The following is a 25,206-nucleotide window of genomic DNA, read 5'->3' as shown; positions in this document are numbered from 1 at the left end:
TTCGAGTATTTTTTATACATCAATCAGTAGTATGTTATAGCTTAGGTACACAATTTTTGAGTACTACTGGAAGTAACACATTTCCAAAGTACAGTTTTTAACCCTTTCACACACGTCAGGACTCATTTCGTGGAACCAAAAAGTGCTGTATAACACAGATACGCTAAAAGCATGAGTCACGCGGAAATTCTGCAGCCGCACGATGTTTTGTGTTCGAACTCGCCCCTTTTCCTTAACACGTCGAGTGGAAATGTCAAGGTCAAATCTGCCCGGATGGGATTGTTGGCACATGTCCGACACACGCTAACTTTTTGTAACGGTCAAATACATATATTAGTTAAGTAAGCCTTAATATGAGCTCTATTTTAAAAGAATGCATTTTTTTTAATCACGCTTTTGGAGATTACCTACACTGAATGATACGTAATTATTGCTAATCCTATGAAAGGAATAATAGAATGGGTTTTATCGACAGCGCTAATTTGGAGTTGTAGGCCAACCAAACGTAATTTTGCTCTTACGAATATAGAGCTCCGTCAGCATTATCTTATAATTTTGGCAATGTCAAATACATGCTTTGTTTTACCTCCTCGTTTCATTTGAATTCTGGGAACATTCTTTTCACTTAATCCATTTTACATTATTATTCTTACGAATTCTCACAACGGAAATGTCATCCCATTTTTGACACTATCAACTTCATAGAAGATCATAGTTTTATTGAAGCTCTAGATCAACTTCAAGAAGAGAAAATCAAAACCGTAGCAAACAGCAGTGAGCAGAACGTCGGGTAAAGAAAACCCTACCTTCGCGTACCTTCATAGTACATAATACCTCGCGTTCAAGTCCCGATTGCTAATAGTGCAGTCATTGAAGCGAAAAATACGGTCTAACCTCCGAATTTTTTTACTGTGAACCGATTTGCATGAAATTTTGGAATTAGGTTTATCCTACCCTTAACTTCAAAAGTGAATATGATTTGAACTCCGCCACCCCCCCTGGGGGTGGTTGCCACCCCTTCTTTGGGGTGAATATTTTTTTTGCAAAATAACCTCGGATATCGATAGAAGACCTAATTTTAAGCATAAGTTGTCTTTAAAGTTTAAAAAAAAATCCAATACTTTTCAAGTTATTGGCAATTGAAAATTCGCAATTTTTTCACGTTTTTCATCGGTTTTTTGCAAATATCTCCAAAAATATACGTTTTATCGAAAATGTATAAAGAACAAAATTGTAGCAGGTAAAACAACGAACAATTTGTTTTTTTTATAAACTGTTCTAAGCGCAATATTAAGCTAGATATTAAAGATCAAAGCCGTTTTTTATTTTGTCTGAAATTTAATCGACGTAGTTTATGCCATCTATTATTTTAGTAAGTTGATCAATTTACGAGTTTTATTATTTTCCGGTTACATATAAACACATTACAATAGTTGTGACTCTTTATTATACTGCCTACTTTCACATTGCTCCAAATATTGATACTCCGAAGTTTTCAGTTACTAAGTAGAAAAAAATATGACAAGTTTTTGGACCGTAACTCCTTCAATTTTCATGCTATCACAATTTATAAAAAAACACTGTAAAAGTAATTAAGAGAGCTACAACATCCATCATTGCAATATATAGTAAAGAACTTTTTTCTAAAACGGTGAAGGGTTAAAGGGCTTAAGAGAGGCTGTGATTGCGCTGCTACGCGCTCTTTAAACAATCATATCTCCGTCAATTTTTGTTCGACAGAAAAAACAAACAAACCTAATTGTTTCTCAGAAAAATACCTAATTTCTTTATCAGTACACTTTTATACGTATCTGTCGTAATTTTTGAGATATTATGAAAAACAAGTGGGTTTTTCTTTAATTTGAAATTTTGTTCTTTTCGTTAATCGCGACTTTTTTGAAAAATATCTGTCCTGAAGCAGCCAAACTGATACTATCTATCAAACTCTTCATAATAAAGTTAATCCTAGGCGGAATACGATTAATTTTAATTTTGGTGGAAATGGCACTTATGAAACCCATTGATTTAAAAGAAAAAATATAAGATGCTCCCCTTATTTGCAATACAGCTCACTTATTTTACGTGCAAAAGACTTTTAATAGTGCTCATCTTAAAGCTTATTTCAAGCACTACAAAACCCATTTTTATTAGAATTTATAAAATGCATCTACTCGCCGCTACATGGCATTGACCACAACGATTAAATTTCAGACAAAATAAAAAACGGCTTTGATCTTTAATATCTAGCTTAATATTGCACTTAGGACATTTTATAAAAAAACTAATTGTTCGTTGTTTTACCTGCTACAATTTTGTTCTTTAAACATTTTCGATAAAACGTATATTTTTGGAGATATTTGCAAAAAACCGATGAAAAACGTGAAAAAATTGCGAATTTTCAATTGAAAATAACTTGAAAAGTATTGGATTTTTTTTTAAACTTTAAAGACAACTTTTGCTTAAAATTAGGTCTTCTATCGATATCCGAGGTTATTTTGCAAAAAAAATATTCACCCCAAAGAAGGGATGGCAACCACCCCCAGGGGGGGTGGCGGAGTTCAAATCATATTCACTTTTAAGGTTAAGGGTAAGATGAACCTAATTCCAAAATTTCATGCAAATCGGTTCACAGTAAAAAAAATCGTAGCAATAATGCTTCAATGACTGCACTATAACAAGTCTAAAGGGAACTGGGTCCTAAAAGCCTATCTAACAACGTACTTGGTATAACAATGCTGCAGCCTATGTGTAGCCAGCCACTGTCGCAGCACGAGCCGCTGCTGCAGCACCTGTGCAGCTCGGCGCAGGCGCTTCTCCTCCGCCGCCGGCAGCTCCGGCAGCCGGTCCAGCGTGTCCGGGGAACCGCATCCGGATAATGTGGATATTCCTGGAACAAGACCAACAATTAGAACTATCGTACTTGGTTTTTGAGTAACTTAACGCCTTGCTATGTGGGCCTTCGTAGGCGTGAGCTGTCCTGTGCGAACTCTGAAAATAAATAATGGTTTTGTTTCGGAGCGACTTTATTAAACAATTAAACAAATTCATTAATAAAGCCTATTCAACATCAGCGTTTATCTTGACTGCTGTATCATGTTAGTTTAACACGAGCTCCTCAAAGTTAGGTAATATATCCTAATCATGCAGACGAAATAAACCAGCAGCACAAAAATCGTTAAAATGATATTTTCTCGTTAAAAATAAGTATTGAGGCTCATTAATAATAAATTCAATACACTCATAATTGTCAATCACAGCGGAGCTTATGAATAAGCCATATTCAAACACTTCCAGAAACAATATCCTTGTAAACGCCTAATGGCACCCACCGTGGGACTATTATAGCTCGAGTTTTATCTTTTCAAATCTAGCTTTACACTATGATAATCGCACTTATAACAATAGTTCGTTAATTATGCATGTAAAAAGCTTTGAACTGCAAAGCTTTTATATAAACATAACGGCATTAGTTAATGGCGCCCACCGTGGGACATCAAACAAAACCACTTTTCGCATTTATATAAACATTAAAGTAGCAATTATTACAGCTAATAACATTTTAATGCAAAATCCATGTTCAACAACCATTAATAATATTAAATTACAGTGAGAAAATCTTTGTTGACAGTCGGTTGCCTGGCAACGACGACCTTGACCTTGAGACTAATGGTAGCCTGCGTTACGAAGAAAGTTGGAGTTAGCTGTTACGTCAAAAGTATGTTTATGCTGTAATTTTGGAAGATAATATACGCTGACAACATAAAGAACAACATATTAGGTTGGCTCACGTAACAGAAAATGTGAGACTAATTTGTCTGCTGATAAATTATCTGCTTTCAGTGAGACGAGAACTTTCTTCTTTTTCTTTTCTATAGCTAAAGAGAAAATATTTACTTATTTTATACAAGTAATTTATAGACGGCATCTTCGTCTATCATTATTCATTTTTATTTTACTGTCAGTGATATTTTTTTGTCATTATGCTTTTTAAAGAAGCCTGAATTTTTGCTAAAAGCTCCTGAGCCTAAATAAATAACACAATTGTGGTTTTGAGTAACTGTCACTCAAGATGTTAATTAGTATTTTAAATATTCATGAAATGTTCCTTAAGTACCTAGATTTCCGGCTCGGCCTACTGAAGTATAAAATACATAATTTATATTCTAACTAGTGGGACCTCGGAGGATTGTCACCGAACATTTTTCATAATGATAAGGATTTGGTTTGGTTTAATATCAAGAAAGGTCATAAGTTTATGAACAACAGTATAGCGAATATACCTTTTTGCAACCAGTCTAAATAATAATAATATGTCATATTTTCTTTTCTGTTTTGACAATATTTCATACAACATTCAGTAGTTACGTAAAATATAGAGACAGTTTCGACCTTGACCTTGAGATTGTGAGTCACCCATAACCATGAAACAGACAAACAAGACAAGATAAACGTTCATTGTTCAAAAAAATTTTCTGGCACCTGAAACTAAAGAGAAGGTTACAGCAACATAACTTTTATTGATCTTTGAAAACAAGTGTTTAAATATAGTATCAGAACCACCAGGATTAGCAGTAACAGTTAATAATTAATCATTAAACTTTTACTGAAACATTGACTAATAACCGTTAAACAAAGCGGTTTTAAACTGAACTCAGCGGATGCCTTGAGCCGTCTAAAATGCCTCCCACACACAAAACTTCAGCAACAATGAGGCCCCAAGCCATAAATTCTATTTTCAGCCAGGAGAAGGGACTTAACAAAAGGGTGGGAAAACTTTAAACTGCTTGCTTACATGCCACTCGAAGCACGCGAGTTTTTAATCTAAGTTGTAAAGCAGACTAGCCTAGATAGTATCTGTTACACGAATAGCAGCTAACACGCCACGCTAAGCTTGTTTCGCGATAAGAAAAATCGTTGCTAAACTTAGAAATAAATTATGTAACACGGCGAAAACTATCTTCTTAAGAAATCTTGCTATCTATTGAATAAAAAACTTTGGTGGAAAATTCTATACAAAGCAAGCTTATAAATAAACTAAACATAGGTAGGTGTGGAAAGGTGGGTCTAGCAGAATACTTGAGAACAATAAAAACACTGATTCCATTGCATGTAAAATTAGAAACAACATCTCGAAAAGCCTCCGAGTATTTCCCATAATAATGAAAACCCTTGTGTACTTTGTAAACAACTTATAAATTGGTTGTTTGGTAAGCACGTTACTTGTTACTAAGTGGCGTAAATCAGGACAGGAATCAATTAGGGTGTACATCAAGTTTCCTCACCGCCGTTGTCAGTAAAGACGAAAATGTTTTATAAGTTGGCCTTACGTAACCCAATAACGGGAGGTCATTTTCGACGAAGGTTCCGTATTAGTACAAAAAGCGAGCAAATTGATCATCCCTTTTTGGACATACATGGGTCGTTTTCAAAAAATTTGTAAAAAACAGATATGAAACAGATAGGAAAGCTATATTGTTATAACGGAAAAGTAACAGAGACGAATTATTAGGGTCAGTATATAACGACGTACTTTTAAAAGAAAATAAGTAGATAGTAGTATTCGAATTGTTCTCTATAATTTCGCTGTCGTCCACCTGGTGTTAGTGGCATATTGCCTGTGAAGAAAAGAAAACCTTAATACATAAATATTAAATATTCTAAAACAAACCCCACAGCAATTCTTATACCCGAACTAAAGCCATTCGTAGGTAGGTAACTATCCCAAACTTATCCCATTATAATACATGATGTTACCTGCAAATATCGATTGTAAAAATGTATATCGATAGAAAACATTTTCGAGTTTTATATTTTATTAGTGGATTGATTTTTATTTACTCTGTTCATGTCGACTTTTCGTAAAGATACCTTTATAAAATTATAAAATAAAAAGAAAAGTGGTAGGTTTGATTAAATACGTTTTTATCTCGGTACGTACACTGTGAACAAACCTTAACCGTTCATATCTGTTACGTCACAGAAAAAAGTAATCGATATGATAACCGATATGAATAAATTGCTTGTGTCTAATCTAAAAAAATCTCTTTTTCAATGCTAATTCTTACTTTATACGAAACTTGTATAGTACAGTGATAGTGTCAATATACATTTATTCTAAGCTGAGTTATAAAACAGTAAAAGTACTTACCGATACTTTAAAAGTCTCACAGTAATAAGTAACTTTTAATTGTCGAATAATCACTGCACCACAATATTTCGTGCTTGTTGCGCTTCTCAAAATTACCGAACATTTTTGATTCGTCGATTCTTTTGACAGTTCAGTTGCTAATGTTTTAGGTAAAATAATTTTGATAACTACTACAAAAATATTAAAATTACTAATGTAACAGACAGGAATAACAGAAATGAAGTGAAATCAAGACTTGCTTTAATTAATTATTCCTGAATTCTGCGTGTTATATTTCATGATAATTTTAGCAAATTCCTTCAGGTTCCACAATGCTCTGCTAAGAAATCAATTATTTGTCAGTTAAAATACTAATATTGAATAATAAAATGTTTTCTAAATGTCGCGCCAAGAATGTGGACACGCATTGCTTATATGAAAACAAATGTTCTACGTTGTAGTTTTCTTTTAAAATTAATCATTCATTGAGGATTATGGGGCGTTATTTTTGTTTTTCATAATGCTGAAATAAATGTTTATTCTGTTTTAAGAGTAATTAGCTAGTAGCTATTCTTTAAAAAAGAATAACTCTGTTGGACGTTTTAATATACAATTTTTTTGAATATGACCTACATACAAATAATAGGATCCTGTATAAAGTGATGATGACGATGTCCTTCTTGCCGATATACACTACTATTTTTTAATTAGTGCAAATACTTAAAGGGCTTATTTAAAAAGTTCTTAGTATTATCTATGCAAAGTTTCAAAAACTAATATTCATAATCAGTCAAGTTATTAGCGATAAGTTATATCCAAAAATGTCACTCAATTCATGGAAACATTGTACAGGTAATTCTAAGTCATTCATAGTAGTATTCATTAATCATATTCTGTCGCTCTCGCATTCGCGTGCTCTCGCTCGAACTTGCCCCCTTGATTCAATTATGAATTTACCAAATAAGACAAATTTTCCTGGACAATTTTGGGATTTCGTTTTTTTTTTAGTTTTGATTACACAAATATGATCAGTAACGGGTACAGGTAGAGCCCCATTTTTTTGTGTACTAATTAAAAAATAGTGGTGTATAGAACCTGAGTACTCGTGCACAGCAGCCGTGCTTGTGACAGCTAGATCAACAAGGTAGGTAATAAAATAAGTAGCTTATTTACTTGTACATGTATAACACCTTTACTATTCCAATTACACTAAGAAATGACTTCAATGCCGAGTTCCGAATATTCATTACTTGAATTGGTTTCCAGTAAACTTTGGTGTAGGTTGAAACCTTGCAAAATTTGCGTAAGTGCTTTTAGTATCTTAAATTGTACTTGGTGACATTTAAATGTGTTGTGGGATACACGTGGGATTTGTACTGGTGTTAACATTTCATGATAACAACGTTGTACTTTACCACTTCTCCATTTAAAAAGAAAAAGTCTAAGGCTGGTAGGTAGATAATATAGTTAAATATTGGTTATGGTTAGTTATGGTTTTGGAAAAGGTACTGAAGTAGATAAAATATTGGGAATAAATAAGTTTAAGCATATGATTGCTTAACGCATAAATGCTGACCCAATTTCGCCCGGTGAAAGGGCAAAGGCAAATAGAGCAATAGGCTTTCCACTAAATTGAGATCGGATAGGAACACTAAATTGCATGTCTGAAACAGCAATGTAACTCTAGGCTCATACTCTTGAATGATATTGCGGCTAAAAATTATGCAAATAGTTATCGATTTAACCCCAAAGCCAGACCAAAGAAAAAGTCACGCTCAAGAACTTAAACTAGAACAAAATCGACATCCTCTTAATATACGATGTCAAAGTTTCTTTATGACTACCGCACTTTTATTGGCACTTCCCGAACTCTGGCCGAAGGTCACCCAAATTGCTTTCGTGCAAGAAAACAACTGTTACGATTTGTTTTTGACACGAAAGCTCTGATTTCAGCCGCAAACCGAATTCCGCAGAAAGTTTCAGCCTAATTAGATTCCCCAGCTGTATGGGCAATAACTGTGCCAACATGAAACTTTCATGTAGAGTACTGCCATTAAGATAATACGTCTGTCATACAAATCTGGCAAATTGGTTAGTATCCGCACACCGCAGAGATTTATGAACAGTATATCATAGTTATTGTTGCAATAGTGTGGATTGTTATGATGAGTAATAATGTTGTGTTCAATACAAAATTGCATGTTAAATAATTCCAGAAATCAAGCTTCACGAGCTAGGATTATTTTGTAGAGTTAAATAAAACCCGTATGCATTTAACAGAATGTGTCCGCACACATACAATAAAAATACGCACGGAACTTCAAAGCAAATAAAACCGTACAGCAAAAACCCGAAAAAATCCCAATACAGACCATTTCACAGCGAGTTTATTTCCAGCAAATATCAAACGCGGCAAATCTAGCAATCTCGTTGTGCAAACATTGGTTCCCGACTGTGGCCCTTTAAATTGTTTCAGGGTTTACCATCGGGCTTGATCGCATCCTATTCACTGAGTAGGGTAGCCCTTTATAGCCCGATATCACGGAGTTAAAAGCTTTGACCTTGCCTTTTGGGCCATCAATTGCTTTCGCTGACTCAGGTGTTGATTAGTTAATGTAGTTTCAAGGTAAGCTACTGAAAATGCTGAATATAAAAGCTAAGTAGTTCTTAAAAAATGGCCCGCCTAAGTGGTGAGTTATAAACGATACTGATACGAAAAATGCCTCGATAAATCAACAGCATTAGCGTTCATATTCTTTTATGTTAATAAAAACAGCCGATGAAAATTCTGAAGTCTCAGTTAGAATAAGAATGGCCTGTAATAAAGCTACTTAATTTTTGCCACATTATTCAGAAAAGATAGATTATGCCGCAGTGATAGCCTTAATTATGCTAATTAAATAGGGCAAGATAATCCACGAGCTACGCTTTATGGTAATCTCGTTTTAGAAGATTACTCCGCGACCCATGTCGCACTTCGTACTACAAAGATCCAGGAGATTATAGAATGAGTCACAAAGAAGCATACATTAATAAATGCTCTAAAATAAACTGCAACGTAATTTGTTTCAAGCGGGTGATAACATTTCAATTTGTTTTAAACTAAAGAGTTTAAAAACATAAAAACCTAAATATTGTTATAAAAATGTAAGCCAACAAGACAAAGACACAAAGACAATACTAAACCTGACATATAAACCAATATTGCCAATAAGACAAATCAATTCAAAACCAATAGCAATTAGCTAACAGCCATCGACAGCCATCAAAGGACCATTATATCAGAACATCATCCACGTATAGATTAAACATTACATAATGCCACGATAGCTACGTCACTTGTTGCGCAGGCAGGGAACTAGGCCGCGGAACTGGGCCGCTGACCCGCGACCCGGCCAGCCCGGGCTACAGGTGGACCTGTAAATACAGATGCATCCCGCTCTAGGGCAATGCACCCCTATCTGGTGAAACGATTGGGCGTGGTCGATACAGCTACGTACAGTTCACCGAAATTCGTAATGTTCAAGCGGTAGTAATGCTCTTTGTTTGATTTGGCATTCGTATTGCTTTTTAGTTTCAAAGACTAAACAAAGATACTTTAGAAGTTAATAAATTCCAGATCCCTTTCTAAGGAATAACTTTAAAGGAAATTCACCTTTTAAGCAAGAATTTTAGGACAAAGAATTTTCAGTTTAAAACTGATCTGATATAATTTTAGGAGGAGCAAAGGAGTTTGCAGTTAAAAATTGGAGATCTAAACAATGTTGAATTACACAAATCTACATTAAATAGCAACTTCCACAGTTAAATTTATGATCCAAGCATACCTAGAATCGACTCCTAAATCAACACAAAGGCGCTGTAGCAATTACCATAATGCAATAACATTACCCGAGAGATACGATACGAGACGAGATTATCTAATTAAATCAGATTCACCCGCAGGCAGGGCGGGAACAAATAGATTACTAGCGGGGTTTGTTCAGGACCTACACCGTAAGGTCAATTTGTGCCAGGTCAGTGCTAAGCGAAGCGTTCGCTGTATTTATCAAAGCAAAACGTGAAAGTGGTTTTTTCATGACATTTTACCAGATATTGGTGAACGACAGGAAGTTTGGCGTGATTCCAACGCGCTATTGCAGATGGACGTTTTAAGTAAACTTGCACTACCTAAAGTTGGCCGACTGAGGGTAATTAGATCCCGCGGGAGTGTCTGCACTTGAATAATTACATTGTTACCTACTAAACCTGGAATACTAAATAACGCCGTTGAACTTGATACTACAATGGACCCGTCCCAGTTACCAACTCCATTTCAAGTCAAAGAATCTTAATTAAATTAAAACAAAAGAAATGGATCAACTTTGTTGTAAAAACCAATGAACATTAAGATAAAGTTTTATTTTAAAAAAGATTTTGTATAAAAGATTTAACGATCAAAAAATAATTACATAGCGGAATGTTCAAAGCAAATTGCTTGGAGAACATTGCACTCGTTCTTTTCTTTTATATTCTCTGTAAACAACCGCTTTCATGAAAGCTTATGAAACTTCGGGAGAAACTTAAATATAAGCTCAAGAATTTAACAAAGAATATTCAGTCAAAGTTGAGGAACTTTTTTTCATCAGCCTGTAAAACTTGCTATCACTTTCAAAAAGACTTTAAAATAATATTTTTGTATTGGAAATAATCCAGTGGATCGCAAGACGTGGCAGCGTGCATCCAATAAGGTTCGCTACATCCTTGATCCATAGAGCACAACATTTGAATACTAAGCGGATTGCGAACAGAAAATTTCTTCGTAACACCCACTGCTGAGAACCCTGAAGTTCAAAGCATGTAGGAGCAGTATTGTGTGGGAGATCAAAACCTTCATGAAAATCAATACACTGGCTATGTGAAAAGTGCTATATTAGAAAAATAATAAACAAAATCTGAATTGAAATCAGTCACCCGCTTGAGAGCAATCCCTTTGATCGAGGGCAAAAACTCCGATGAAGCACGGCACGATAATACTTTGTAACTAATGGCTTCGCTGCGTCAAATTGAAAACTTAAATGGATTTTTTAATTGCATTGGTTAATCCGGCGGGACAGCTTTTATCTCAGTTCATAAAACAATTTATGTATCGGATATGCATAAATTTTATTTATATGGTCGTTGGTGCTGGTATTAAAAACAAAGTGCGGGAAGTGGGTCACTGCAGCGGGTACCACAGCGCTTTTTGTGCATCAGGGCATTGTTTAACTTTGCAGTTTTTGCGTTACGTCACAGCTGCTTTCAGTACTGAAAGAATGAAAGCACAATATTGAATTTTTGTCATGGTCCATAGTTTTATTTAAAAGTTTCGTTTTGCAGAAAATTTCGTAACTTTGTCAGGTCAGGACAGAAGTGAAAATTTGCATTCAGTAAATAGCTGAACGTACTAAACTATTTAGCCACACATATCTATATTAGACAGGAAAAATTGACTTCTTCTTGCTGACACAATAAGTCTTATAATTATCAAATCAAGAGAAATCATCCTGCCGAATCAAAATGCGGAAAAAAAATCCTGCTACAGGCAATTATTCATGATGCCCCAAGCTTGGCACTTGGCAGCCTCTGTCCACATCCACAAAGCGAGTGGTCCCCAAACAAAACACGCGCCAAACCAGACAAGGTTAACATAAGTTGAGGTCCGGTGCGCGCCGGCCTTTTTGAATTAGTTCCAAGTGCTCCTCGCCGCGAGTGCTGCATTTAAGCGGCGCATGTCATAAGCTGAGCGATTTTACTACATGCACACGATATATTTAAAATTAGTGTACAACAGGCGCATATCGTAAGGTCTACAGTCCAATGTCGTTATCGGAACTCCATGTATGACGTTCTACATCCGCTGTATCTACAAGGTCCTACATTATGTCTATTTTCGAGCCCATTCATAAATCATAAAGAATAATGATTCCCCAAGTTAAACAAGCAGTTTTGAATATAAAGGGTATTCTATACATGGAATTGTATAGAAAGTTATAATAAAACGGAAATCGAAGCTTTCACGTTTGGGACGTGAACCTGAAGGTATATTACCAACTAGCTTCTGCCAGCGGGTTCACCCGCATCCCGTGGGAACCTCTGCACGAACCCAGATAAAAAGTAGCCTATAGCCTTCCTCGATAAATGGGCTATCTAACACCGAAAGAATTGTTCAAATCGGACCAGTAGTTCCTGAGATTAGCGCGTTCAAACAAACAAACTCTTCAGCTTTATAATATTAGTATAGATTCATGTTTTCATTCATTTATTCCCTCCCTCACTGTACCTACACGGGCGTCCTTTTCCTCGACCCAACTAACTCTCATCAACTAGTCGGCTCGTAAACTTCCTAGTTCTCCTAGAAACTTTGCGATCTAATTAAAGGATAATTATACGACATCACCTAACGAACCGCGTTATTTTTAATTGGAGTCCACTTCCATTTACTTTCCAGTGGCTCTAAGAGTCTTTACGGGATTTTCGCAGATTCGCCTTCTTCACGGCTATATAAAATCAGGGATATAAAATCGGGATTAAAACGATTTTCAATTATTAGAAGAAACCTTATCTGGTCTAGACATAAGCTAACGCCGTTGGGGATAACTATCATTTACAATGATACAGAAAGATGAATAGCTGATCCCCCATAACTTAGACCATGCATTACTTACACACGACGAGTGCAGTTGGCAATTAGTTGCAGTGGCTAGCTTTATTCTCTTTCATCATTTTAATGTCCGCACAATAAAAACAGAATGCCCGCAAAAATGAAATTAATCCTCACCGTGTTTTATCCCCTTTGCCGAGTTACATGTTATGTAGTTGTTAAAGTGGATAGAACTTTGCAAACGTTTAAATTATATTATCGTGGACGTGCGGGATTTGGGAAATGTTTAATGTATTTTCAAGTTGAAAGGTGAAAGGGAAAATTATTGCTTTTGAATTGATCACCGAGATCATCAGAGCCCACTACATAATAGGCAAACATTTGACCACAATCTCACCTAATGGTCAGTGACCAAGGCAGTGACGATGTGGTAGAAGATGGGCAATGCTTGCCTAGATAGTTCTTATCTAATCTTGCCTTGAAAAGGCTCAGATTTCCTCATATGGCTACAATTAAATTCGTCTTTTCCCACTCCAAGAGCAGGCACCTAAAAATTGCAGAAAGGGAGCCTTTGTTTTTACGACTAAATGGGACACATAAAAAGCTCCCCAGACACCTCTTAGAATTAACTAACTGCCGTAACTCACCTAAATATCCAATTTAAGATATCATTTTCGCTGTAAGTACCTAATTAAGGAGTGCACAGACGGCCTAAGCATCCATTTAACACTATGGCCTGTCACATAATTTAGAGTGCAGGATCGATTGGACAATTTATAGATATGGTCCAATTAATTTATATTGATGAACAAAAAAATTTTTTGCCACATTCAAGAAAATTACAGCAACTTGTGGACTGCAGAAATGTTTATTGTCCTTTTTATTATATTTGTAGTTTTTTTCCTTTTACACAAGTTTATCATTGTAAACTTAGATGGTTAGACTTGGTATAGACTTAGGTAATTTAGATTGAATTCGAGTATGAGAATTAAATTGCAAGGTATGACCTATTATCCACTGATCCTTTGCCCCGCCCGACCTAGTTTGCGGGGTAAATGATCTGATGGCATTAATAGTGCAACAGTAAAGCTGCTTCCAGGATTTTCCTTTCCCTTCCAGGCTTCGTAGCTGTTTTGACCCAATCTGGAAACATAACCCGAGAACTCACTCATAGGAGTCGACCTTACTAGACTGTTAAGGCAGATCTAAATAATCATGAACAAAGAACCATTTATCGAAGTAAAAACATCTGAAAGAATCTCTGAAATAACAATAAGCCGATATTAACCTTCTTTTTATTTTCCAATTCACGCAAAAGTGAATGGATTTACGTGTTCTGAAATCCAAATCCTCGTCGGTAGATAACGCAGTGCACGATACAATCCCACTGAAGGGATTAGCCACACAATGCTACTTCGAAACCTTGTTACCAACAGCTTCTCATGCAAAACTCAACTTTAAAACCACAAGCTTAAAGGTCAATTTTGCAAAATAAACTTGTTTGTTTGTTACAGGCTATTAATGTTACTGCTGGGGACCCGCTGAAGTTATTAGTATTGTTGACTGTCATGAATACTGTCGCCGAAATGAATTTGATTACAATTTCTTTTTAATGATCATCATGATTTATTGGGTGACCCAATTTTATGATCAGTTGCATTTTTTTGCGCGAACGCTTAGTCATGTCCTGGTTAAAGTGTGGGTGTTTAAAATAAGAGAAAAGCAAGTTTTATAAATAAATCTGCATTCGAGTTATGTGAGCGCTTTGTTGTGCGCCAAAGTATAAGAACTTAAGCTGCAACTAAAAGTCACCTTAAAACAACCTACCTACCTGAAAACTGTGATACTCCAGACAGCATCGAAAGCCCCGAGTGCCGGCTGTGTGAGGGGTGGATCATCCCTATGGAATATATCTCTGAGTCCTCGAATTGCCACATGGTGACTTTTAAAATTCAATTGACATCAATTATCTAAACCGAATTAACCGCCTTCACCACAGACAATCCGAACAAAGGAAACTCACTTTCGAGTCCAAATTAAAACGAGACTAAAGACTGATACGGAAATATTTTTTAATTTATACCAATTTTGTAATTTATCACAATTTTAATTAAAACGATCATTTTAATCTGATGTGTGGTGATATGCATGAGTACGACGCGTCCGCACGGCACGGAGGGTGCGACGCGACTGAACAAACCAGCAGTTCTTTGTTGTTTGCCGGCACTGGTGGGGTGCAGGTGGGGGCACGGGTGGGGTGCAGGTTGGGGCGCACGGGGTGGCGCCGACGTCACCGCCCGCCCTCACGCCTCGCCCGCGGGATCTCTACAGATACTGATATCATTTTTCTACCGCGGCAGGCTCGCTTTCATCACGTTAATTGGATTATGATTATAATCTTACTACACAAGGGATACATGCTATTTTTGTAAAGATTTTCGGAATTACGCAGATAACTGGAAGCTGGGTACAAAATATGATAAACTAGATTTGCCCGCGACTTCGTTCGCGTGGAATAGTGGCATCCGGCAGATTTTTGGTTTGAACAATAGATGGCGCTATATGTCCGGAATAAATTGTATTTTTTTTTGTAATAAAATGTCCTTCTCCTGGGTCTAAACTACCTCCCTGCCAGTTTTCAGCTAAATCGGTTCAGCCGTTCTTGAGTTATAAGTGGTGTAACTAACACGACTTTCTTTTATATATATAGATTGTTCATTGAACTTTGGCTGGGTTAAGAATGTAGTTAGCTACAGATAACAAGCAATAACAGCAATATTTGGTAAGTAGACAGGAGTTTTCTATTTGTTTATTGTTTTTAATTCATGATAAAATTGGCTGTTATTGACTTATGTTTACAAATGAAGATAAATGGCACATATAAGCAAATTATTGAATGGGCCAATTTCAGCTGAGCCGATAATTCAGTTACTGCAGCAGCCTAAATAGTGTTGATACATTTATTTTATTTATATATATTTTGATATTATTTGTAATTTAACTAATGAAATGTGGCATTGTTTCAGATCTTTAAATCAACAAAAATATTTTCTGACAGAATATGACTTTTGGTACCAAATGATTTTTGAAGTCACAGAGTGGCCAAGTGACTAATTTATAGTTGCTCAGCAGTTGCTGAAAAGGTCTATCTTATAATGTAATAATTAAAGATAAATAGATCATTTTGCACTTAACTTCAAGGCTAATCTAGGTCTAATCAACCGTTACTACTCCACACTTTTAAAGCCTTGCCAGTGTTGAATTGAGAACCGTTTATGGTACCCAAAAACCAAGGTAGCCACATCAACTAAGTAATTCATGAGTATTTAATAATTCATTTAATAAGAAATGATTTGTCAAATTGAAACTCTATCTAATAAACATACAGGACACTCTTTAAGCAAACAATGATATTTTTATGCCTGAATAAATAAAAAATATTCCTATTCAGGGCAACAAATATTAAAGGTTAAAAATATTGTGATTATCTACAGAGTGGAGGTTATTGATCTTACTAGCATCAAGATAGTTAGCCTTAATTATACCTCATCAGTTATTCTTTAATAGTATATGGGTGGGATATATTTTTAGATTTAGAGCATAATTGGAATCTAATAAGAAACAGTTTTTGATAATTTGTCGCCTTTGTGGAAGGTCTTTTCTGTAACAGAATTCAGTCTTGTATAACTGTACAGCAATAACTAGCTAGGCCAATCATAATACATTTTGCCACTCTTGAGTTTCCAAACTTTCTAGACAGTCAGTCCTTTTATAACGCTTAAGATTCGTCTTAGCATAGAATAGGATATTTTTGGGTTTATTAACTAATAATTAATTGGATTAATCACCAGATATCGAGGCAAATCAGGAATGAAAACATAGACGCACTGTAGACTGGAACGCGCCCTTACAATTTTCGCAATAACATTTCTTCCACTAGAATCTTTTCTTTTGTAAAACAATAGTATCCAGTACAACTAGGTACTCACCATATTCTCTAAAAAGCTTCTTATATTCACTGAGATCGTTCTGGTCAAGCCATTCATCGACCAACGCCGTCTCATCGTCGAAGATCTCCGTAAACACAACTCTAACTAAATAAATAAGTGAACACATAAACAATACTGTACCAAAGTAATGTACCCGTTTATACATGTTTAAAGTTCTTGGTCATAATGCCATGTTCATTTATATTTAATTATAAAAATAAACATTACTAAAATGAGGACGGCCTCACAATTTTGTTTTGATTGTCATTGTCAAATTGTCGCTTGACATTTGATTTTCGCAGCGTTCCATTCCATTTCATGCAGTAATCGGAGTTGTAGTTTTTAATAATACGTACCTCAGAAAAGAGGATAAATTGGGAGAATACATGAGGGAGAATATAGGGTATTATATAGATAGGGATCACCTAGTGCAAGTACGTAAGGAAGTATACAACATGTAACGTAATTAACGCACACCCTCAAACACCCCAATTAGAATATTATGTTATAATCATAATACATACACTGAATTTTTAATTTAACATGTATATGCATTGTTATTTACTAAATTAGTTATACCAATTCTTGGAGAACTTTTTGGTCATACTACTACGCACGCAAATATCGCGCCGCGCGCCGCTCGACTCGACACAACATGACGAAACTACGGAAAAAGCCGACAATACACGAAGTCTTATTACTTTGAGTTACGGTCTATTTGAATTTGTTTTGCCTGTACAGGGTTAATATGACAATAATTTCCGTAGTTTTAATTATTTTTGGGATAAAAAATTACCTATATTAAAAATGATATAAATCGATTCAGTAAACGATTCTGAACAAACTAATTTCAGGATGTGCGTTAATTAAGTTACATGTTGTATAAGTGAGTACATAAGCTAAGCTTGCTTCTAGTTTTTACTTAACTTCTTAGTTCTAACATAAGGGAGAGTATAGGAGAGTACATAAGGTATTGTAAGTTGCATATTCCTCTTTGTTATATTAGAATGTGTGGCCCAGTTCGCTAGATAAGTCAAAGGTCAATTATTATGTTCCCAGACCCGCTGTCATGGAGATAAGCACTTGGCAGCGGCTGCATAGGAGGGTAATATTTAAATACATTCGTGGTACATATTTGCAACGGCGATATCGAATTAACTGCATAGTCAGTAACTAAATCGATTTCTCACACAGTAGCGCACATGATAACTTTTGATTTTTTTCGCAGGTGCAGGTGCCTAGTGCCTACCTACACACAACCAACTAATAACCTACCACTATTTTCTTGAACGCGCCAATCTCAGGAACTACCGGAAAGATTTGAAAAATTGTTTCAGTATATAAATTGTTTATATAGTTCATCGAGGGAAGCTATGGCTATGTGGCACTTTTTATCCGGGGGTGCAGAGTAATTGGTGAAAACGCTGGCGAAAGTTAGTACTCATATCTTAAATAGAATCTCCGTTACTGATCGAAGTGGTTTGTGACCAGCAGAAAATTAGCCTCTGAAGAAGACAATTATGTAGGGAAAATAGAGACAACAAATAAAACAACAAGTAACTATAATCTATTTATATAAATTGATTTGTTTTCAATATCACAAGGGAGTGCTCGCACAGTCTAGGAGCTGCATAAAGCTAGGTGTGTTCGATCACAAATTACGAAAAGGGATCTTAACTCTACAAATTCGAAGAAAAAATATGCGCTTTACACAGCCTCTTGTATGCCAATCAGTCAAACATTAGCTCTGCGCATACATCGAGCTGCCATCGACTTTGTGAATCGAAAACCATCCAACATAACAAAATCTAAAATATATTAAAAATAAATGTATCTAAAAAGTTATATAACTTATAAATATCAATATAAAATGAGAAAATATAAGCTTAAAAAACATGAAGAATAACTGTTAAATTTTGAAATAAAATACACAAAAAGTATAAGTTATTGGCTTGGATCGATAAAACACTGTGACTGGACATACAGGATGGCGCGTAAAACTACGAAATGAGATATAAAGGCCATTCCTTTAACAAGATTCACGCAGATACATCAGAAGCAGTCTCGATTCTCGAAATAGGCTCTCTGCACACTTAAATGCTAGGACCACACTTAGGGATATACAACAGACAAGTGTAAATTACGTCCTAAATTGACAAAAATTGCGTGGAATGGACCTTGATGGTGTAATTTTACTTAATCTTGAGTTTGTCAGCTAGGGAGCATGAGAGGCCGGTGCCGTCTGGTTCCACGTTCAGTTTATCGACCTTGCTGTCCTTTATGACCATGGAGAACCGCTTGGAGCGGTATCCTCCGAGAGGGGGCAGATTGATGCCGAGGTCCAAAGCCTTGATGAAGGTGCCTGTAGGATCAGCCAACATGCGGATCTGCGGATAAATTAAAGTAGATAGTTAATAACTGAGATATACCTACATCAATCTAAGTCGTTAGTAGATTAGGTACTCGGGTCATTAAATTCACATCTGCATAACCGATGGGCCCCGCATTGCGGAATATTAATAAAGTATAAGTTAGTACTATAACTTATTGTACGTAATAGAGATGGAAATATGGAACGACTCAGTGTTTCGAGCGCTCGTAATTAAAGTAACTCGCCTTTTCCAACAAGGATTACTTATTCATATTGTTTACCTAATGGTTTTTCAGAAACACAAACAAATATTGATTGTTTCCAAATCAGAAGTTTTCATTTTTGACTTTGAAACAAAGTTATATTATGATCGGTTAACGACCGAAAGGAAGGTTACCCACGGCTGAAGGTTTTCGCCATTCACTCAAATTATTCATTAGCTACGTGACAAAGTTTAAATTAACAATTTAGGTTCCGCCTTTCAAAGTAAGTCGTTTAAATACTGTTTCAGTAAATGTTTATGACTGGCCGACATTGACGAACAAGATATTTTACTTTCAGTCTTATACCATCACAACACAATTTTTTTTTTATTTGTACCCTACAAGCTCCAAAAGTGCTGAACAGATTTGAAAATTCTTTCACTGTTGCAAAACTACAATTTTCCCGAATAACAAGGGCAATATTTTATCCCAGCACGAGCAGTAATTCCCACGAGACCAGGGGGAAATCGGCTAGTAACAAATATTATCTTTTAAAAACTGTTTCGAGTTCATAAAATAATTATAATATGTCCCAAAATGATTTTACTAGTCTACTTTCATGAACCCCTTTCCCTGAAAGAGAAGAGAACACCTAATTTGACAATAATTGACATCCTGCTACCAATTTACAAATAGGGGACCTAGTTTGTTTGAATAACAGAGTTACAGCGAGGTTACTAATAGAGATCTATCATAAAAAACGTCAATAGGGATAGGGTCCATAGAAAAGGCTTTCCTATATAAAGGTCCACAACTGCATAATGTTTGTGGCTGCGACCGGTTAAATTAAACCTGCGGTCTGTCCCGAATGGTCGCGATCGATAGTAGAATTCGCACACATTTGAACTGACATGATTCCTATTGCACAATTCAAACCAAATGTGTTATTGGGGTTATTGTATAATGCTCCTGCTCCACCTGCGTCTTAACGCGTAAAATTTTGGCGTTACGCAGATGTGGCCAACGTTTTAATGGCATTTTATACAAATGGCATTATTAATAGCATTAAACGTTAAGCGATAACTCGGGTGTCGGTTTTTTTGACACATCAAAGGGTTTTAGTGCGTAGCTTAGCGCGCTTAAGCTTGGGTTTCCTAGGAAAGCGGTGCCGTCATATAGCGACCGTCATATTACGGACGCAAATAGACGGTCGTCGTTACGGTGATGACATGTGGAAAGTTCCACGGCCGTTTTAACACACCGTCATAAACTTTTTGTTAGTTGTATCATACTTACTAACCTGTTTTATTTAATATTTCTCAAATTTCACGACACCAATTCTGTTTTAGTTGACTTTTTCTGTAATCTTTACTTTTTATATTATATATTGCTTCGTGGTTACGAACGAAATAACGAGGAAATTTCGTCGTTCCCGCTGCTCCAAGAGTTGTAACTAATTTTTGACGTTGTTCCGAAAAAAAAAAACACAAATACGTATTAAAAAAGCTTCACCGCTTTCAATAAAACGTTCACCAAACTATCTGACATCGTCAAGACGGCCGTCATGCAAATGGCGGCACCGCTTTTTGAAGTTACGGCGTCAGTTACCGCTCTCTAGGAAACCGCCCCATTTCGTTTACATAGACAACGTTCTGGTGACGTCATTCACCGCTGTATTACGGCCGCTATATGACGGTACCGCTTTCCTAGGAAACCAAAGCTTTATGCTCCTGCTCCACCTGCGTCTTAACGCGTAAAATTTTGGCGTTACGCAGATGGGGCCAACGTTTTAATGACATTTTATACAAATGGCATTATTAATAGCATTAAACGCTAAGCGATAAGTCGGGTGTCGGTTTTTTGGACACATCAAAGTGTTTTAGTGCGTAGCTTAGAGCGCTAAGTGATGTTGGCTACATTAATGCCATCTCATTGCACGCATGCAAGGACGAGTGTAGATACTTTGTTTAAGCGGTAACTGCATTTTACGAGCACGATAATGGAATGGTCAAATGAGAAAGCTTTAGTTTTTAGAATTATTTTGTGTGCCTAAGTTTAACCTCTTTAATGTGTGTTAACGCGTTACTTCATGAGGGATTAACTCTTGCGGCATTGTAACCTAGTGTAAGTGTAGCCAACACGCATTTTTAATGCAATAAGTAACGTGTAGTTGGCCATTGACATTAACGTTAACGCTAACGCAGGTGGAGCAGGAGCATAAGTGTAGCCAACACGCATTTTTAATGCAATAAGTAACGTGTAGTTGACATTAACGTTAACGCTAACGCAGGTGGAGCAGCAGGAGCATAACATCTTCTGCTAGCGGTTTCATCCGGAAAAGAAAGCCTATTTATATGATATATACTGATATACATATACCCATCAGTAGCACGTGCAACAGGAACAAACTTCCATCCATCCATACACACAAACTTTCGCGTTTATGATATTAGTAGGAGTTAGGTTTGATTAAAATCTCCTTTTGTACACGTTTCAGAATACAATTACGCAAAAATTCACACGTTTATAACACCAAGTAGGTAACGAAACAAGGGAGCAACAAAAAGGGGTTTTTAATACCGTGACATTGAAATTCCTAAGTCAAGCGTTTTATAATCAAGCCGGGTTTCCGTGCGGCTGCCCCCGAAATGTATGAAAAGCTTTTGATCTCCCATATTTTAAGACCCGTCCGGTGAGGGTCAACGGCCTATTTTTAAGGGTTGACTTGTGTTGTTTAACTTTCCTGTAGCATGAACGGCGATAAAATTGATTATCATACGATCCTTATAAAATTAGCTAATGAGTCGCGAACGATACCTACCTACCTACGCAGTTCGGTATTCTTAGAGCCACAGAAATATTTTCAAATCTTACGAAGGGGATCAAAAGACTTCACTACTCGTTAAAGTAACTACCGTTGAATAAACATAATTATGTATCTAAAGTAGCTACGTTAATAGTAAAATAGATAACTCCTCGATAATCCCAACAAGTATCATCATCATAAATCATACAAAGTAATCAAATAAGTTATTAAGAATCATGGAATTGTACAAATCACGACCTAGACCAACTTACACGCGACTGTGACCCAGAAAGACAAAAAAGTATGAAAGATTCATCGCTCCAATTATTCCTTATTACTGCAAACCAAGATCGATAGACACTTCAGTGTTTAAAGAGAATTAAATTGTAGCTTCAAGTTGAATAATTTAGCAACCAAAGGCCGGAGGTCATCACAAGTGGGGCGTATTGATTTCATAATGAGTTCTGTAGCCGCCGAGCCAACTTCCATTATAGCCCATTATAACTTAATATCTTCGTACATTTTTTGCTATTTTCTTGGCCATTAGGTTATTGACAAATTGACTGTAAACAGTAAGCCGTTCGTGATGTAATTTAATTAGATGATCGTTTATTGCAGTCAAGGTAATAATGTTGGATGAAAAGGCGTTATTTGTGCTTGTTATAACGCAAAAAGGTGTTAACGAGTCGTGGCCCAAAATTATACTGTTTGGAACTGTGTAAATAGATCCAACTTGTCGTTTTGTATGTGGCCTATTTGGAACACAAATGTGGGCCTTTTTTGTCACGTCTATTAATTTAGGTAATCTCATCTGCAGTAATGAAATCCACAGATCTCGTGGCCTAAGTTAGTGGACAGGTTACATTAAGGTCCATTTTACGTTTACGCGGAACATAAATTGTTGATTTTATGACGGTGTTAGGAAGTCATGCAAGTCTGACAGCTAAGTATAAACAGATTCAACAAAAAAGGGCCATAATAGCTTATTTATGTACACAGTAAACAGCAGTTTGCGAGGCGGCAAGGGTTAACAAACTTACCGCACGCGACCCATAGGCACAGCTGACATGCGACCAAGACTTATCAAGATGACATTCATGCAACTTGTTTTAGGAAGAAAATGGCACTTGGCAGTATTATTAGACTTGTACCGTGTCATATTTAAATTATAGACATGATTGTACATAGGCAAATTCCTTATTAATGTTATAAATGCGAACGTAAGTTCGTAACTTACTTACGAATATAAGATACTTACGAATCGTAAGTATGAAGACGCTTTGGAGAAGGGTATGTAGGGAGGTGACCACGACCCCGACGATGTAGCATCGTCAGGCCCCCTACTAGATCGACGGACTATCTAAGCCTTCTTCCGAGAAGCAATGGATACGGGTGACCGACAACCAAGCAAAGTGGCGAACCTTGGAAGGCATTTGTCAATCAGCGGACGTCATTCGGCTGAAACGACGACGACGAATAACGGTGGAGATACGAGAAAAACCTGAACCTGAGCTGCTTGAATAGTTTTTATATAGGTGCATGACAATGATCCTATTAGGGCACAACTAAAATCTGCGGCCGCAGAAAGGATCCCACCAAGCAGAAGACACAATATTATTGAAAATGAGCTTGGGAGTCAACAGTTGGCGCGATGCGGCGACCGAAGACTTAATTATGCATGAATACACATTGATTTTCTTTGACCTTCCTTCCATTTTAAACTTGGACTTTTCTTTGGGTAAAATTAAAAACATGATATGTCAATTTCAATTACATAGGTAGTTTGTGGTAAGGAAGCATGGCTCTGATATTTCAAAGCAGTTTTTGTAATTACCACCAGTAACATAATGGATGATTGGTGCCCAATGGACTCCATTACTTTCTTGGTATGAAAAACTAATTTGTTATCATAAAGATTTGTGTTTGAGATTGACTACTGGGTACCTTGGGGAGCTAAAATAGACACTCTTTTTTCAAATGGAGAAGGGAGCAAATGTGAATTTGTGTCCCATACTCGTGACATAGACAATTTATAAAGTTAAAAAATATATTTTAACAGTACCTTTTTTACAAAGTAAAAGAATCTTTCTTTTTCCCTGGCAGATATTCCATATTTCTTTAGTATAGATATAGAAGTTTTATGTTATTTTGAGTATTTTGACCTCAATTTATACAGCATTATTTAATCAATTGTACTATCTGTTTGTGAATAGTTTATGTTGTTACTCCTTGACCCCTCCTGACATAATGTTTGCAACTATCAGAGCTATACATAATTTATTCATCGGAAGGTTAAAATGACAACTTGCTTTTACATACTACAAATCCCCTTTGATTTTTTTTTTAAATTATGTTAAGGATATAAAAAATACATATATGTTATAATTAAATTAAGTTTTGATAAGCTTCACTGTTGAGAATATGCCTTGTAAGGTATAAAAATACTCATGCTGAAGCTTACAGTAGTAGTTATAATATTCAAAGTCATGTTTCATTAAAAATCTGCTACCAAACTTAGTCAAACAACTAAAGAGGTTCCTTACCTTTCCCTTGGTGTTGTGCTGGGCCCCCCAGGCGGCCATCACGTAGGGGTCGTTGACGGACACGCACACGATCTCGTTGACTCCATCGGCCTTCATCTTGTCGGCATTCTCCACGTAGCCCGGCAAGTGCGTCTTCGAGCAGCCCGGTGTGAACGCGCCAGGCACCGCGAACAACACCACCGTCTTCCCCGCCGTCAAGTCACACACGTTCACTTTATTTGCAGGAGAATCTTCGAAAAGATCGCCCACCGGCAAGTTATCACCAACCTAGGAACACAGCGCACATCAAGACCGGCTATTATATAATTTCAGGACACACTCCGACAAAATAATTACCTTAATGGGTGCCATGGCTAATTGCGAAGTGTGTAGCGCTCGACCGGCCGCTCGCCTTGACGATGCAGTTATACGAATAATAGACGGGCCGGTGAGAAACATTTGTAGTGGGTTATGTATTTTTTATTATCTTCGTTTTATCGATCCTTTCAGTCAACAGATGATAAAATTCTGTGACCTCTGGGCGAATATGACATTTGATTGACAGT

At 36.4% G+C, this 25,206-nt stretch overlaps 2 protein-coding genes across 3 annotated transcripts in view; both read right to left on the bottom strand.

Annotated features, from left to right (window-relative positions):
- LOC124629872 (apoptosis-resistant E3 ubiquitin protein ligase 1) overlaps window positions 1-17,019 on the bottom strand; it is a 39,369-nt gene extending 22,350 nt beyond the window's left edge. For both annotated transcript variants that reach the window (XM_047163526.1, XM_047163527.1), the window contains exons 1-2: window positions 16,739-17,019; window positions 2,722-2,887 (exon numbers count right to left, since the gene is read on the bottom strand). In XM_047163526.1, coding sequence (XP_047019482.1) covers window positions 2,722-2,887; window positions 16,739-16,904 — 332 coding nt within the window. In that variant the 5' untranslated portion in view covers window positions 16,905-17,019. The remainder of the gene's footprint in view (window positions 1-2,721; window positions 2,888-16,738) is intronic.
- Window positions 17,020-18,295: 1,276 nt separating this feature from the next.
- Window positions 18,296-25,181, bottom strand: LOC124630153 (peroxiredoxin-5, mitochondrial-like). The gene is made up of 3 exons (XM_047163890.1): window positions 24,998-25,181; window positions 24,662-24,928; window positions 18,296-19,125 (listed from the first exon to the last, which is right to left on the bottom strand). Exons 1-3 carry the CDS (start codon window positions 25,097-25,099, stop codon window positions 18,931-18,933), a joined length of 564 nt encoding a protein of 187 aa, XP_047019846.1. The 5' UTR covers window positions 25,100-25,181; the 3' UTR covers window positions 18,296-18,930.
- Between the last annotated feature and the right edge of the window lie 25 nt (window positions 25,182-25,206).

The sequence above is a fragment of the Helicoverpa zea genome, chromosome 4 (genome assembly GCF_022581195.2).
Source record: "Helicoverpa zea isolate HzStark_Cry1AcR chromosome 4, ilHelZeax1.1, whole genome shotgun sequence".
NCBI classification, from domain to species: Eukaryota; Metazoa; Arthropoda; class Insecta; order Lepidoptera; family Noctuidae; genus Helicoverpa; species Helicoverpa zea.
Note: the sequence above shows the minus strand (reverse complement) of the source record. Positions and strands in the feature narration are given on the sequence as shown.